General features: G+C 42.4%; 3 protein-coding genes across 6 annotated transcripts; 2 read left to right on the forward strand and 1 right to left on the reverse strand.

Moving 5' to 3' along the window:
• Positions 1–73: 73 nt before the first annotated feature.
• Positions 74–2,979, reverse strand: spdya (speedy/RINGO cell cycle regulator family member A). 4 transcript variants are annotated; one of them, XM_060051912.1, is made up of 7 exons: positions 2,814–2,979; positions 2,068–2,321; positions 1,761–1,819; positions 1,576–1,661; positions 1,282–1,453; positions 683–1,103; positions 74–483 (listed from the first exon to the last, which is right to left on the reverse strand). In XM_060051912.1, exons 2-7 carry the CDS (start codon positions 2,318–2,320, stop codon positions 422–424), a joined length of 1,053 nt encoding a protein of 350 aa, XP_059907895.1. In that variant the 5' UTR covers position 2,321; positions 2,814–2,979; the 3' UTR covers positions 74–421. The 4 variants fall into 4 exon arrangements, with proteins under 4 accessions (XP_059907895.1, XP_059907898.1, XP_059907894.1 ...); XM_060051915.1 differs by having other exon boundaries at positions 2,164–2,404; XM_060051911.1 differs by having other exon boundaries at positions 2,068–2,404.
• A 277-nt stretch (positions 2,980–3,256) lies between these two features.
• LOC132457644 (G-protein coupled receptor family C group 6 member A) lies at positions 3,257–7,719 on the forward strand. The gene is made up of 6 exons (XM_060051916.1): positions 3,257–3,546; positions 4,174–4,462; positions 4,556–5,410; positions 5,531–5,740; positions 5,849–5,966; positions 6,044–7,719. The coding sequence occupies exons 1-6, from the start codon at positions 3,353–3,355 to the stop codon at positions 7,162–7,164; spliced, it is 2,787 nt and encodes a 928-aa protein (XP_059907899.1). The 5' UTR covers positions 3,257–3,352; the 3' UTR covers positions 7,165–7,719.
• Positions 7,720–9,203: 1,484 nt separating this feature from the next.
• On the forward strand, positions 9,204–14,756 carry pcare1 (photoreceptor cilium actin regulator 1). The gene is made up of 2 exons (XM_060051917.1): positions 9,204–12,911; positions 13,863–14,756. The coding sequence occupies exons 1-2, from the start codon at positions 9,592–9,594 to the stop codon at positions 13,984–13,986; spliced, it is 3,444 nt and encodes a 1,147-aa protein (XP_059907900.1). The 5' UTR covers positions 9,204–9,591; the 3' UTR covers positions 13,987–14,756.
• Positions 14,757–15,650: the final 894 nt, after the last annotated feature.

Here is a 15,650-nt window from a genome sequence, read left to right on the forward strand (position 1 = left end):
AGGTGATACAACTTGTGTATTTCAAACAAAGCACAACACTGAAAGTAGGGCAGGGTGAAAGACTGACTGGTAATTCATATAGAGCCTTTATTTAACACTTACAAAGGCAGGTTGTGTCATTTTAAAAGCCAGAGTAGAATCAAAACATGCCCTTAAAGTACCAGTGCAAGACATCCTAGGACCTGTGGTCAGAGCCAATATAGATATTAGATAATATAATATTATTCAAATTATTATTCCTTCATAAACACACATCAAGGAAGTGTTTACAATTAATGGTAGCTATGAAATTGCTTTGACTGAGTGGTTATTTAGCTGTGAACGAAACTCGAAGTTCCTGATGATGGCCTATTCATGTGTAACCCTGGGGAATCCCAGACAAGAATAATACATGTAACCCTAAACCAAACAGAGTTGTGCTTTACTCTTCGTTGATCCAGTCCATGGAGGCATCATGAGTAGACCCACAGCCAGAATCATGCCCTAAGAAAGAAATATATCCAAAAGGTCATTAGTCTGGTCATGTTTTAGTTAAAACCAGGTCAAATCTATTTACTTTATGAAGAGCTGTCTGTATATAGACCATGATCAACTAGGGGGCACCCCGTTTGAGAGGTCCATCTCCTAAGCATAGTTCTTACTCAGTTTTTCTTTGCAAGTGTTTTCATGGTTGGATCCTTACTGGGAGGAACCTCGGTGAGTCTGCAGGCGGAGCGCTGGGCCTGGCCTCTGGCCTTGCGGGCCTTCCCCTTGGGTGGCTTGGCCTTGGGTGGCTTGGCCTTGGGTGGCTTGGTCTTGGGTGGCTTGGCCTGGGGTGGCTTGGCCTGGGGCGGCGTGGCCTCCACCTCCAGCCAGAGCGGAGAGTCGAGGCTGGGGGTCGTAGCGGAGGAGCACTTGGAGGAGGACGAGGAGGAGGAGGAGAAGAGGACCAGGCTTCGACAGCGTTTTGCCCCGTGCCCACATAGGGTGCATGGAGCGGGAGCCGCAGAGGGACCCCGTGGAAGGCACACCTGATCTCGCTGGCCGTTATGCCGCCGGGCGCCACTGTGGTGCTCCGCCCTCTCTCGTTGCCACAACAAGTGGGATGGCATGATGGCGATCACCTTGGAGTGGGGGGAATGACAGAGGGAAGCTCTCATAATACTGGAATATATTAGATGAAAATCTCAGGTAACAATGGGTACTCTGAAATGAAACTCTGAAGTACAGAACTCCCTTCAACTGGGTTGGTTTTCTTTTAGCTGATACATTTAAATGACACATTTACTGTGGCATGCCTACCTCCTCGCAGCAGCGCTTGCTCACAACACCTCTGTATTCCATGCGAGCCCAGAGTTTGTCGCGCTGCTTGAGGAAGTGTGGGAAGTGCTTCCTCCAGCTACTGCCCAGTGCCCAGGGGAATATCTCATACTTGTTCTCCTCCTCATCCTCCTCCATGGTGTTGGCAAGGTAACTGTTATGTAAGCATCTTAGTTCAGGCTCTGCTATATCGTCCAAAAACTTTTGAAAAAAAATAGCTATCCTGATGCTGGAAAAACATCTAATATAATAACTTGATCAACAGGTCAAACTTACAGAGCAATGAAAAAGTTTGTTCTGTTGTGTTCACCGATGCTGAAGTCAGCCCGTTTGAAGTAGATAAAGGTCATGGCAAGGAGATACTAGTGAGCCAGAAGCAGGAATACCGTTAAAATCTGTAGATTGTGATCCCAATACAGTTTTAGAAGGAGTTTGTTAAGAGTCAAGAGTTTGGCAAGTACCTTGTCTGTGACTTTACAGCAACAGTCCCTGCACAGAAAGTCTTGAATGAGGACATCATCTGCAACCAAACACATTAATTTGTGATTAGGTCTACCACAAGATGAACATTTTAAATGGATCATGTCGAATCTATGAACCTACATTATGGACATTTGCCAAAACAGCTGTGATTGAGTAAACATTATTTCGTACATTATCCACGATGGGTTAAGAATCCAGGATACAAAGGTATGATGACCAAAATAAACAGGAAATTTAGGGTATTGAAAAAGAACACTCATTCTTTGTAGTAGAAAAGCCATTCACCAAAAATTCTAAAGAAGGCGGTCATCTCCTCTCGCTGTACAACAAGTGTCGGCCCCGAGATAACTTTGGCACGATACAACTCATGTTGACACTGACTTGGCTGGCTCTTGCCTGCTGGACCCTGGGCAACTAGTTGATTGGGTCTTTTAAGACGGAGACTTCTCTTGATCTGGAGGGAATATGCATTGTTGGGCTTGGTGCGTACGGTTACCGAGGGCGGGGTCTGGCACCATCTCAGTGTGTGTTTCTTCATGCTGCCTCCGTTTGGATCGTTTGTGGTAAAAAAAAAACAAACAAACAAAAAGTTGTGCCCTTTACCACTGAGGATTGTTTTGTTCTGGAATGAGATAAGGGAGACAACAAATTGAACCTGTTCACCAAGAAGTTGAACTGAACGGGTGTCATTCAAAGTGAGTTAGTCACACGCTTATGATTTCTGCTGAAGAGCATCTCAAACAATAGGTCGCTGTTTGTTTTCCCGTCACCTGTCACCGAGCTTTCTGCCCTGTCAGCTAGTCGGCTAGCTGACGTCAAATAAGACAGCCACAGATTGTAAAGCACATGTGATAAACAAAGGCATTTGCTAAACGATTTAATTTAGATACAGTACAATCTATTTTCATTATAAATGCCTTGAGTGGTCATCTAAGCCCACATGTTAACTTTTGCGTTCTGGGCCACACGGCTAACTTAACCACTGGGCAAAGCATCGGAGCAGTTACTGGATATCAAATTTACGTTCTTACCTTTGCTCTGAAGGTTTATAATGAACGCTGTGGTTCTAGGGGGTTTAAATACGGCTAGGTATCCCAAGTAGAGACCATTGACAAGTGCGGTTCCCTATTATAGCAGTGTTTGGTACCTGCATCTACCAACGTCTGGTCCTCGTGCGTCTATGTATGTGTGCGTGCGTCTCTCTTGCCTTATCTCGCGCGCGAGAGCTCTCTCTCTCTCTCTCTCTCTCTCTCTCTCTCTCTCTCTCTCTCTCTCTCTCTCTCTCTCTCTCTCTCTCTCTCTCTCTCTCTCAATAAATACTATTAATGGTTATTTTGGTATGATGAAAAAACTAAATATATATTTTTCGGTTAAACGTTTTAAAGTGAATTTCAATTCAACATTAAATGATTTGTCTTTCGGTCTTTTGTCTTTCAGCCAACTGGGGGATTTTTTTTTTCCCTTTCAGAGAAATGTGGGTGTGGAAAGAAAGATTTAAAATGCTGAACCTGTCCGGTTTCACTATTTCCTCTTTGTCCCACATTGCGAAAGCATCACTCTTAACTGTACAATGTTACTGCAGGTACATTTGCTCATACTGATTTGGACTCTTTCAGTGGGCCAGGTGTCATGCTGTGATTACTCTGGGTCGGTGTGCGGTGCCCGAGGTCCAGGGGACATCATCATTGGAGTACTAAATGCCTGCCACTCTAAGGTGGCGAACCTGGAAGGGCGAATTCAAGCTGAGAGATTCAACTGCACAGGGTAAGCCTTCAAACAAGTTTTTGTTTATTTCATAGTCTTTATTTCCTTTATTTCAAATAAAGTTGATTGCAGATGCAAAATCAGACAGATAGGTGTTAACAGTCTCACATGCAGTTAATATAACAATAGTTCATAAGAAAATGGAGTTGGTTGTTCTTTGTTATAATTGGTATAGGCAGCTATAAGGCATGCTGCACCGTTTAGGATAAAAGCAAGTCAATGTCATTTAAATGATATCCTAGAATATGAAATAAAAGAAATCAAAGACAGCCTTAAAAAAAACAAATAAACTAAGTGTGGAATATTACGTCGCCCTGTATTATGCATTATATTTATTTATATTTCCTATTATTATGATTTTGCATAAATCACTGATGTTATTTATACATGTATGTTTATACTTACCTTAATTATTACAGCCATGCTTGCATTTATATGCTTAGTTTGATTCTTTTAGAGGCATATTTAAGGGTTGAATGCAAAGCGTTTGTGATTGTAAACTATGATATGATCAAAACAAGATGAGATTACATAGCATCATGCTATCATCAATACTACTGCTAACAGCTGGGAGAAAGGCGAAACGTAAACATTTCTAATTCGAACGCATTCTGCATTCTCATTCAGGTTTGACTTGGAATCCTTTGTGGAGACCTTAGCCGTCATTCACACGATCGACACAATCAATGACTCTGGCTTCCTTCCTGGCATCCGTCTTGGCTATTTGGTCTGTGATACATGCTCAGACGCCAGCAAAGGAATCCAAGATGCCATCCATATGTTGGCCATCAACCAAACCAAGCCTTTCGGATGTGACTTGATAGAGCGACCATTAGTTAAAGCAATCATTGGGGCACGTTATTCAGAGGTATCAACTGCTGTAGCCAGACTTCTGGGCCTCTATATGGTTCCCCAGGTGAGCATAAAGAACTAACATAGCATCTTCTCTCAATTCAATGTTTTCAATTGTCACGCAAATAACCACAAAGTGTTTCGGATTCTTTTGAAGATAAGTGCCACGTCATCTGCAAACACTCTGGACGATACGTTACGATATCCGTCCTTTTTGCGCACCATACCTAGTGACGTGCATCAGACCCACGCCCTGGCCCAGCTCATGGCCCATTTCAAGTGGAACTGGGTGGGTGTCGTATCCGGTGATGATGACTACGGGAGAGCCGCTCTACACGACTTCTTAAAATATGCAGAGGATGCGAATGTTTGTGCGGCCTTCAATGAGGTCATACCGCATTACCTGGACCACCCTGAGAGCAAGCGACGGATTGACGAGGTTGCTACTCACATCCAGTCCTCCGACGCTCGGGTGGTTCTGCTCATCCTGAAGGGGCAGCTGGTGGAGCAGCTTTTTAGGGTGATGATCAGCAAGGGGATCTCCAGGACCTGGATTGCCAGTGATTCCTGGTCCCAGTATCAAGCGGTGGCTGAAATGACTGGGATCAATACGATAGGAGACGTCTTTGGCATTCGGTTCATCACAGGACCCAACCCAGGGTACGAGCATTTCCTCACCAACCTTTCGCCTGGCCCGGGGGCTGTGAATAGGTTCATCGAGGAGTACAAGGATCTGAGGTTTGAATGTACTCCAGAGGCTCAACAACACCAGGATTGCCTTAAAGATAGACCTGCAGACCAGTGTCCATTACCTGACTCTCTGAAGCTGAAATCGAAACTTGCTTGTGTGCTACCAGACCCTCAAAAAGCAAATGATGACTTTTTGGCTCAGGCTACTGATCAGACGTATGCTCATAGATTGGCTACATGGTCAATAGCGTTCGCTCTGCGATCACTCCTCCAATGCAACACAACTACATGCCCCGGAGAGCAGGACTTTAAACCTGGCAACGTATGTCTTTTTCAATACTAATTTGGTAATGGGAAGACTGACATAGTGCAGGTTTAATCTTGTAACCTTAACATATATGCGTTATCAACATTTCATCAAACACATGTCTTTTGGTTTCAGCTTCTTCTTGAAATGAAGAATGTAAAGTTCACCCTTGATAAGAGGCAGTTTTACTTTGATAAATCTAGCCTTGCAACTGGCTATGAATTAATCAACTGGGTTAAGAGACAAAAAAATAGGCATTTTGAAGTTATTGGAGGGTACAATGTGACGACACGCACTCTGGGTATTGAAGAGAAGACCATCGAATGGCATACTCCAAACAAAACGGTAAGACTGGCTACAACATACTGGAGTGACTTTACATAGATAACGTTTTTTCTTTCTTTAATTGCAATGTTTGTAATATTTGTATATTTATTATTCGTATTTTTTCAGATCCCTGAGTCAAAATGTTCACAGTCTTGTCCACCTGGAACATTTAAAAAAATCTCCATGATATTCTGTTGCTTCAACTGTAGTGAATGTGAAGAGGGATCCTTCACCAATGATTCTGGTGAGAATATTTTTGTGCATTTATTCTTATGAAAAATACAACCATACAAAATACTAAAACAACGTTTTTCTTTACAGATCTTCCCAACTGTCTAAAATGTCCTGGGGAAACTTGGTCCTTGAGGGGTGCGAAAAAGTGTTATCAAAGAACTGAAAGTTTCTTAAAATGGGACGATCCCTTTGCTATTTCCTTGCTTGTTGTCACGGGGATAGGACTTCTTTTGCTATTTTCCATATTTGTCATCTTCCTGAATAAGCGTAGTAGTGTCATTTTCAAAGTGGCAGGTGGAGAAATTGTCTTTGTTATGATGGCTGGGCTAGCAGTTAGCTTCGGTGCAGTGGTCTTGTTTGTTAGCAAGCCTACAGATGAAATTTGTAAATCCCGCCAAACTGTGTATGGCCTTGGTTTTACACTGTCCGTCTCTTGCATTTTAGTCAAGGCCTTTCGCACCTTTCTTGCATTCCTGTTTGACATGAACCAGCAGCATATGCTGAAGAAACTATATAAACCGGTTGTCATTGTGGTGTCTGGCACTGGAATTCAAGGCCTTATTTGTACTTTCTGGTTGATCTTTGATGCCCCTAAAGTTGACCAAGAAATCTCAAGGCAAAGCATGAAGATTGTGTTGCAGTGCAATGAAGGATCCAACTGGGGATTTGGCATCATGCTCTCTTATATTGCGCTGCTCGCCAGCATCTGTTTCCTCCTTGCCCTCAAAGGTAGGAAGGTTCCACAGCGCTTCAATGAAACCGGTTACATCATTTTCAGTATGATCATCTATCTATTTGTGTGGGTCTGTTTTATCCCTATTTATGTGACCAAAATTCAACAGCGCCCTGCAGTGCAGGCCTCTGCCATTGTTGTATCCAACTTTGGAATTATTTTCTGTCATTTTTTCCCAAAGTGCTACATGATGCTTTGCAAGAAAAAGCATGACACAGACAGACGGTCATATTTAAAAACTGTACACAACTTTTCAATCAGCACAATAAGCAATGGACTGTCGTATACCCCTGATTCTGGGCACGGATCTGATGTAGAAAATTCATTTGAGAAGTCATTTTATATAATAGATGCTGGGGCAAGCACCCCAAACTCTTCCAGGGCCTCTGCTATGACAATGAAGGCGGAGCCCCATAACACTGGCATTTCCTCATCAAATCAAATAAGGCAACGGCTGCGAGCAAAGTCCCTTTGAATATTACTCAGAAACTGAGTGTTCCATATTATTAATCTGAGAATTCCACTGAAACTATGTGTACTTTTCTATTTACTGCTTGGCATTAGCTGTGTCAGTAACAACCAAAATCGTTTTACTGCATGGTAAACAGAAAACATACACAGGAAAAAAAAAACATATTCCTCCTCAGTCATCCTCAATCTTTAAAACTTAAGCAAATAGTATTATCAATTCTGTCTATAAATTAACCTTGAAGATACTGTGGAGGATTGTAACAATCAACAGCCAGTAAATATGTTTTACCATCATCCTGTTATTAACCCCACTCCCTGCCAAAAAACTCCCTCAACTACTCTTGAGGAGTTGTGTTTTATGATGAATTAAGGAGGAATAATAATTGGAGATCAGGCAGGATTAACAGGAAGGAGGGCAGAATTTAAGTAACAATGGAAGGTGTTTGTTCTGTGTATCCTTCATAAGCCCACAAATAAAGTGTTGAACATTGCAACTATATTGTCTATTTTCGACATCGGACTGTAAACTCTTCACTGGTCAATAAACAACTTAATTTCATTGTGGTGGGTTTTCTTTGTCATTGTACCATAGCAAAACAACTAAATGTGGCATGGCATCCGTTTTAACACCTTTTCATTGTAACTTTGTAAATAAATGACTTAATGATATGTGTAGTGTGATGGAAAATCTACATGTTGTATTGTTTTGGTCTATATGAATTTAAGTTTTGTTGCTATTCTGTGTAATTTTAAATAGGGCCTAGGTTCTACTCCTTGTGGGTCATCTAAAGTGTATAACCATCAAGGGTTGAGTGATGCATTTTGATTGCCTGCTCTTTCTGTTATCTTTAAATCAGCTTCCAAACAATGCTTTGATGTCCTCAACACTCTGGCTGACGTCAACAAAGCCAGAGGTTACATTGCACAGCCGCCGACCCCACCTTAGCCTCGGTGGGGGAAGCTTCAACTGTAAAGATAACAATCTGGTGAACAAAGACTTCTAGTATTGGGGGACCACCCCCTTCAGGACCCAAACGAAGTGAATAAGAACTCATTGATTGTAAGACTCAGTGGACTTGTCTGAGCGTACCTTCAGAGAATGAAGTAACACGCAAAGAGGAGCTCCCATCTGAGGCCTCCGATTATTGTAATGTATGCCTGTTATGTTGTTTGTTGATGCATGTTGTGATGTATCTTTGTTCGTACTTTTATTACAAATATATATAACCACTAATTGTCAACAGTATTGTGTGCTTTTTGCATCTAAATATCTCATCTGCTTAGACGCAATATCTGATATAGAAATTGCCACGACAGTAGCATTAAAAAATGCAATAACATTAGAGCTGTCAGTTAAACGCGTTATTAACGGCGTTAACGCAAACCAATTTTAACGGCGTTAAAAAAACTTATCGCGCGATTAACGCAATTGTTTTATTAATTTTTTTTTTTTTTTTCTTTGGCTCAAAACAAAGAAGCAGTAACCTGACTGCTATGTTCAAATGACATTTGTTCAAAGCAGTCGTTTAATTGCACTATAGGCTCTTTTTTTGTATCGTCCTGTTTTGATCAGTATATGCCAATGTTGTTATCAATAAAAAATCATTTGCACAAGGCAAGCCGATGCACTTCACCATGTTGATAAGAGAATTAAAATGAGAAGAATTATCGGACAAAAAAATCAAGGGATATTTAGCATAGAAAAATAATTTGCGATTAGTAATCGCGATTAATCGTGAGTTAACTATGACATTAATGCGATTAATCACGATTAAATATTTTAATCGCTTGACAGCTCTAATAACAATACATTTGAACCAATATATTAGGTGGCACACATCGGGCCCCTCAACATAGTGGTTTTGTATTTTATGTTTTATGTTACACTTACAAAATCAACACATTAAAATGACTGCTACCCAAAAAACCTGTTGTTGTGCCCTGTGCCTACAGATAGTGACGTGGAGCCAGTCCTCATTACCTAAATGGGTTTATAGTCTTAGAGGTAGGTGAGTTGCACGCTTTAACGTGACATATGTGCACAGCGAGGGGTTAAGTAAAAGCCTCCCTAATCCTTTTAGCTGCGTGTGCTCAGCCAGGCACACACAGATTCTCCGTGTTTCGGTACATGCTTTATTGAAATATTAAAGGAATGAAAAACAAGTGATGACGAATAATATATGGATTTGCTTTCCTCATCTATGGATTCTCAGCAGAGACATTGAAGACAGCGTTATCAGTTTATTTTCTTTGGGGGACGAGCTTATGTGACGCAGAGAGCCTGGAAGGCTGAACAACCGAAGCCATCTGAAGATGACAGAGCCAGCAGGTGGCTAAGGACCTTGTCAATTGTTTTGGGCTGCTCACAGCATGTTTTACCCTGCTGTATTGTGACCCTACCGTGAGAGAACCAGAGCCTTTTGTGCATACAATGGGCTGTTCTCCATCAAAAGGTAAAGCTTTTGGGACTTATGGCTCCTTCAGGAGGGGTAAAGCATTGCTACCCGGGACAGAGGATGCTAGTCCTCGAGACTTCCAGTGTGCAGAGTCCAGAGATTTGTCCGTATCAGCAGATGGAGAAACGAAAGAGAGAAAACCGGTCAACGGCCCAGCCCAGTCATCGCAGAGGGAGCCTCCGTTCTCGCCGCAGAAAAGGAGAACTTGTTTGTCGGATCCGCCTCAAGAAGTGGTCCATTTGGATATTTCAGGAAGTCAAGCAACAAGTAGCACTCCGGCGGCGAAGGGGAAACAGAAGTCGTTGGAGAAAGATACGACAGACAAAAGATTGGCCAAGAAACCAAAGAAAACTAGCACAGGTGTGAAACCTGTTAAAAAGGAGAAAGCGAAAAAAGTAATTCTCTCAGAGCAGAAGGTAGACTTCCCAGAACCTCTGGTGAAGGCTCACCAGGCCGCTTATGGTTTTTTAAACCCAAGTATAACTAAGTATGACATTCTACTGGGACTCTTGGAACAGGCCACACAGACCCAGGTGTCTGTGCAGCCTATGGCCGCCTTCATGCTCATGCGTTATGAGGAATTAAATCGTGGCTTGGAAGCAATGGCTTACGAAGGAGAAAAACTCCTGAAGGAAAACGGTGAGCATCTGGCTTGGCCATGTCCAACGAAAAAACCCTCATCTTCTTCTCCTGTGAAGCCAGGCTCTGCCGACGTTGACCCCCCACCAGATTTGCTGCAGCAGCTGCTCCAGTACACCACACAACGGATGCAGAATGTGTGCCAGACTGTTGGGGGAATTGGGGATTCCGCTTTGGAGGAGGCTGTGGAGTACTTTGCATCGCTCTCTGAGCTTTTAGAAGAGAAACTGCATATCAAGCGTGCAACGGATGCTAGGCTAATGCAACTTCTCACACGTATTGAAACAGCCTCGCTACGTAAGCCTGGACCAGAGGATTCGGCTCTCTTTAGCGAGGACAGTGGTATTGGGGCCGAGAGCGAATCCCTGGCTGGATCTGAAAGGCGGCTTAGGAGAGAAAGCTGTGAATCTACCGAAACAAATAGAAGCAGTCCCATTGGGTGCAACGCAACTGCTAGGAACTGGCGTTCGAGTCGAAGGCTTGCAGGTAAAAACAGTTTGAGTGGGTCCCTCACGTCCATAGATTCTACGTGTACAATAATGGCCAAGGAACTAAATGACACAGAGTCAATCCTGGGTTCGTTCTCGTTGGACTATGGTGAGGAAGATGACATCGATGGTGTTGGGGATGCAGATGTTGATGACAGGGATATGGTGGTTAGAAGGCGAGCTAATTCATCTCCTATAGACCCATCACAACGCCCTCGACGTCTCGCACCAAAGCGCATTGAAAACCCGCGTAATGTGGAGATGACTTTAAAAATGAAAGACGCCATCAGTGGCCGTATTCAATTTGTTCCATCACAACATGCAATTTCCAAAACTAAGGTAACAGGAAGCCCAAAACATAATGGAGAACAGTGGAGGGAGGAGGATGAGGAGCGATCTTGTAAGAGACCACAAACTGCCACTTCTGTTCGGAGGGCAGCAGTACAAAAGAGCCAAGTGTCCAAACAGCGACGCTCTCAGTCTGCAGAGTCTCTGAGGAGCAGGGGTGAAGACCAAACTCTACTTGAGTTAGAAAGAACCCAAAAAGTTCTCAATCAAAGGATAGAGAGAATGAGCAAGGGAAAGGCAGGATCAAACACCAGAACGGTTCCATCCCAAAAAAATCTAGGAACCTCTCCAGCACAGTCTCCAGCAGCAAGTCGTCAACAAGGTCCATCAGTCAAGAACAACAATGTTCAGCCTCCTAAAGAAAAGGCACACTTGATAACACAGCCCTGCAAACAACAGGAGACGAGCTGTGTGGATGAGGATGACGAAAAACCAGCCGTCCAAACATCCAAGGGTCCGATAAAAGCTACTCCACCACCAAGCCCTCCATCATCACCACGACCTTCATCCGGATTTTCCAGAGGGCAGAATTCTGTCAAAAAACTGATCGATACATTCAGTAAAGGCAGGGAGCAATATGAGGAAACCCGCGTTTTAGGACCTCTCAAAGGTGTCAGAAAGTGTGGCGTTCCTGTCATGCCAGGCTTAGGTAATATTGAGGCCGTTCTCAGTACTGGAATCACAAGCTGTCGAGATGAATCAACATTGAATGATAAAACGGATGATTTAGATCTTGACAGTCTTCCACCACCTCCACTAGAGGTATTAAATGACAATTCCTTTGAGGGGGCTCACCGTTTTGCTTCATCAGATAATGGATCAACAAAAAAATTTAACTCACCTGTCGCTAAGAGAGCTATTGTATCACGGTTAAGGGCCTCAGTTCAGTCAGTCACAGTGCTGCCATGTAAAGGGAATCTGCCACAACTCTCCAGGGTCCCGCTCGTGATGAGACCTGACACACATGACACAGTTACAAAGATGGAGCCAGAGAAAGCCGTAGCTACCTCCACTCAAAAGCAAGCTAAAAAGATCACTCATCTGCAGGAATCTTCCGAAACGCATTCTGAGGTCTCATCAATAACTAATTGTCATTCAGGGCCATTTCTCAGCAAAGCAGCAGCCTCACTAGGAGAACAAAATGATAAAAGACAACCAGATCCGGAGTTCAAAAGTGTGCCTCAAACCATGGTTAGCAACAGCCAACCATCTGTCACCACACCTTTGTCCAGGGTGCGAATGCTACCGTCAACACCTTCGGTTCCAAGTACCGTGCAGCAACGACTCACTAGTCCCTGCAGTTCTAGAAAGCAGCCTATCCCTGCCTCTTCAAGCAGCCCCCCAGTCAGCCGGAAGCTTCCCACTCCACCGCCTGTTCACAGGAGACTCCCAACCCCACCTGTTACACGGCGAAATGTTCCAAACGCGGCCTCCTCGTTTCCTTTCAAGGCACCGTCTCCACCAGCCTCACCGCAAGTTCAGAGATGGTCGAGGGCGAGCAGCAGCTGCAGCAGTAACGACTCTTCTACGTCTCGGCTGACGGGCAACGCTCGCTCTGTGTTTGGCCTCGCTTCCCCATCTCTGTTTGAGGCCCAGCCTTACTCAGTGCCTCAACCTCCCCAAGCATGGACCTCTGCTGGGGGTTCCCTTCATCCGCGCCCTTGGGGAAGCCATGCGCGATGTCCTGTAGCTCTCCGAGGACCGCAGCCTTTTATCCGGCGCTGCCATTCAGAGCGAAGAACAAGTCTGCCATCTCGCTCAGCTGTCAGCTTCTCCATGGCCCAGAGCTGTGGGAGCGAGCCATCCTTAAATACACAGGGGTGAGTGATCCATTGCCGTCTTTGCCCCGTATTGCATAAATGTTCTCATATTCTCAATGTCATCGTCCCAAAATGACAATATGTGTTTGTCTCGGTGGGATGCATGAGTCAACTGAAGGAGAACTAAGAACATGCATCCTATTCATTGATTTCTGATCTCAAAATGGTCAAAAAAATAAACCTAAAAACAAATTGAGTCAGTTAAATAATTCAATAAATAACTATATTTCACAAAACACTATTAGTAGCAGTAAGTTGTCCTAAAAGCTAATTCATCATGCGTCGATATTCCTATTTTGTATATTCCTCAACAATTTCTACAAATTGATTCTGCTCCACAATATACCCTAACAGACCACAGACATTAGAACACACAGTTAGGATTTGTCTTGTGTATCTTAGGTAAGGTTGAAAGATTAACAACGCTGTATTCAGGTTAACTTCAGCACTTACTTATTCTACCCGACATGGATACCAGCAGCATGTGTATTAAAACCGCAAAAGGTCAACAGTCACGTGTTGATTTGGAATCCTATCCCCTGTTAAATTTGGCTGATTAAAGGTAAAAACAACATAATCTCATAATTACTTTAGATTTGCCTGCCTATTCAGAAAACAGCTGACTTTAATTTTCCATATTCCTTTTGTTGCATGTCAACTCTCCAACTTCTGTATCTTTTTAATGATTCATGATTTATTTCCCTCAATTAAATCCCTTTGAGTTCACGTTTATAGATTACTGAATCTACAGTAATCGTTCTGTACATGTAGTTGTTGGTTTCCTGGGAGGGATTATGTCTTCCATCTCAGGATGAAAGTAACAAACCGTGGCTGTGTTTCTCTCACTGGCTAATCTCTGTGACGCATTTAGCCTGAGTCTAACTGGCATGGCCCTACCTGGCCCTATTCTCTAATCTACCGTAACCATGTCCCTTCCCTTTTTTCTCATAGGCTGGGGGATGAACCTCCCAGGGAGGATGAATTGTGGAGGAGCCAATCAGATCTGCGAACTACCTCACGCTCTCTTACTCACCCTGATCTATGCATTGTGGGTCAGTCCTTACATCGAGTATGAAGGGGCTGGTAACGACCAAGTGGGATTAGGGATTAGCAGGCCTCTCAAAGGATTTCTTGTTGTTTTGAAGAAAGTTATCCCTTTTGTTTTTTTTGAGAACAACTTTTCTCTTAACCTTACTTTAAATGTTTTTTTGAAATGTTTTTGTATGATTTTATACAATGTGTGTGCATCTGTGTGTCTTTGCGTGAATATATACACAGAAAAAACACATACGGTACAATACAGTACATACTGTATATATTTCACGTTATGAAAACACTCAATACATTGAATGTCTGGCCTTTTGTTTTTCTAAATATGGCTAGGTTAAACTCACTGCGTATTTGATTTAATTAATCAAGTAGAGCCTGTGAATATTTTGGATATCTTAATGAATATTTCTGTCTTTATTGGTCTCCTAATACAATGTGCTAATACATTCTTCTAATGAGAAATTATTTGTCATAATTTGTTGAATATAAAGACGATTTTGTTTCAGGTAGTTTTTCCACGTACCTACACATTTTAAAGGTAGTGCCTAGAAGTTATTCTAATTGGGATCAGGCGGTGTTATCATTTGATCATCCCAGATATAGTAGAGTTTGTTTTAAGTAAGTCTTTACTGTGAATATAATAATTTATATTAACCATAATGGGTATAAACCACACAAGCTCTGGTTAAATTAACCTTCTTCCTGGGAAATACCAAACATACGAGATACAGCAGAAATAAAAGCGTACATCAGGACAGTTTTGTTTTGTCTTCATTGCGCTATACTTGATTAACTTATTTTTACTTCCTTCTCGGAATAGAGTAATTATTTCATAGAGGTGACATCATAGGTCAAATATAAAACTAAGCATGAGTCTGCCATTTTTCTGTACCTACACTGGGCTGCACCACCATGCGGAAGTTCAAACAAAGCCATAAGTAACAACTCAACTCTAAAATTATGAATTGCTTGTTTATCTAATTATTGAGTTGGCTCCACCAACACAAATAGTAACACACAGTAACACACATTGCCAAACACAAACATTTTCCTTAACACAAGATTTCTACTTTGTGTAGGCATAAACAATACTGCGAGCTAGCTTCTTTGTATCATGTACATTTATTTGCACGTACGTTTCCATTAATTGCGTGAATTTTCGAACAGGTAAAGCAAGTGTAAGACAGTTTCTTCTTTTGTGGTTTTCATTGTGTGTAAACATTACTTTATTGTAACTGTCCACTTGTTTCATTTATTTGATTGTTTATTATTATTATTTTTTATTATTATTTACTTGTTTGAAATAAAAACTTTTTCAATTCAATTCAATTCAATAGGGGTGTGTTGACAGTCCCTTTGGTGGCATGTGAGATTCCGATACAGCTTATGATTGCTTATGTAATTAACGGTTATTAGAAACACCTGTTGGAGGAAGCCGTGGAGTACTTTGCATCGCTCTCTGAGCGATGCAAAGCAGAGAGATACTTGTTAAAAGTATACCCAGTATACCCAGTGCTGGTATACTCTATCAACATCATGTTAGGCCTCTTTTCCAATCAAATTACAAGGTCAGAACTCACTGCGTACAAGGCAGTCAATGTACAATGTACACAGTGTTGCCATCAGAAAGAGTGAACATTAAAAAGCAGGGCAATGGAAAATTCTGGTTAACGTCTGTCATGTAGGTCT

The sequence above is a fragment of the Gadus macrocephalus genome, chromosome 5 (assembly GCF_031168955.1).
Source record: "Gadus macrocephalus chromosome 5, ASM3116895v1".
Classification (NCBI taxonomy): domain Eukaryota; kingdom Metazoa; phylum Chordata; class Actinopteri; order Gadiformes; family Gadidae; genus Gadus; species Gadus macrocephalus.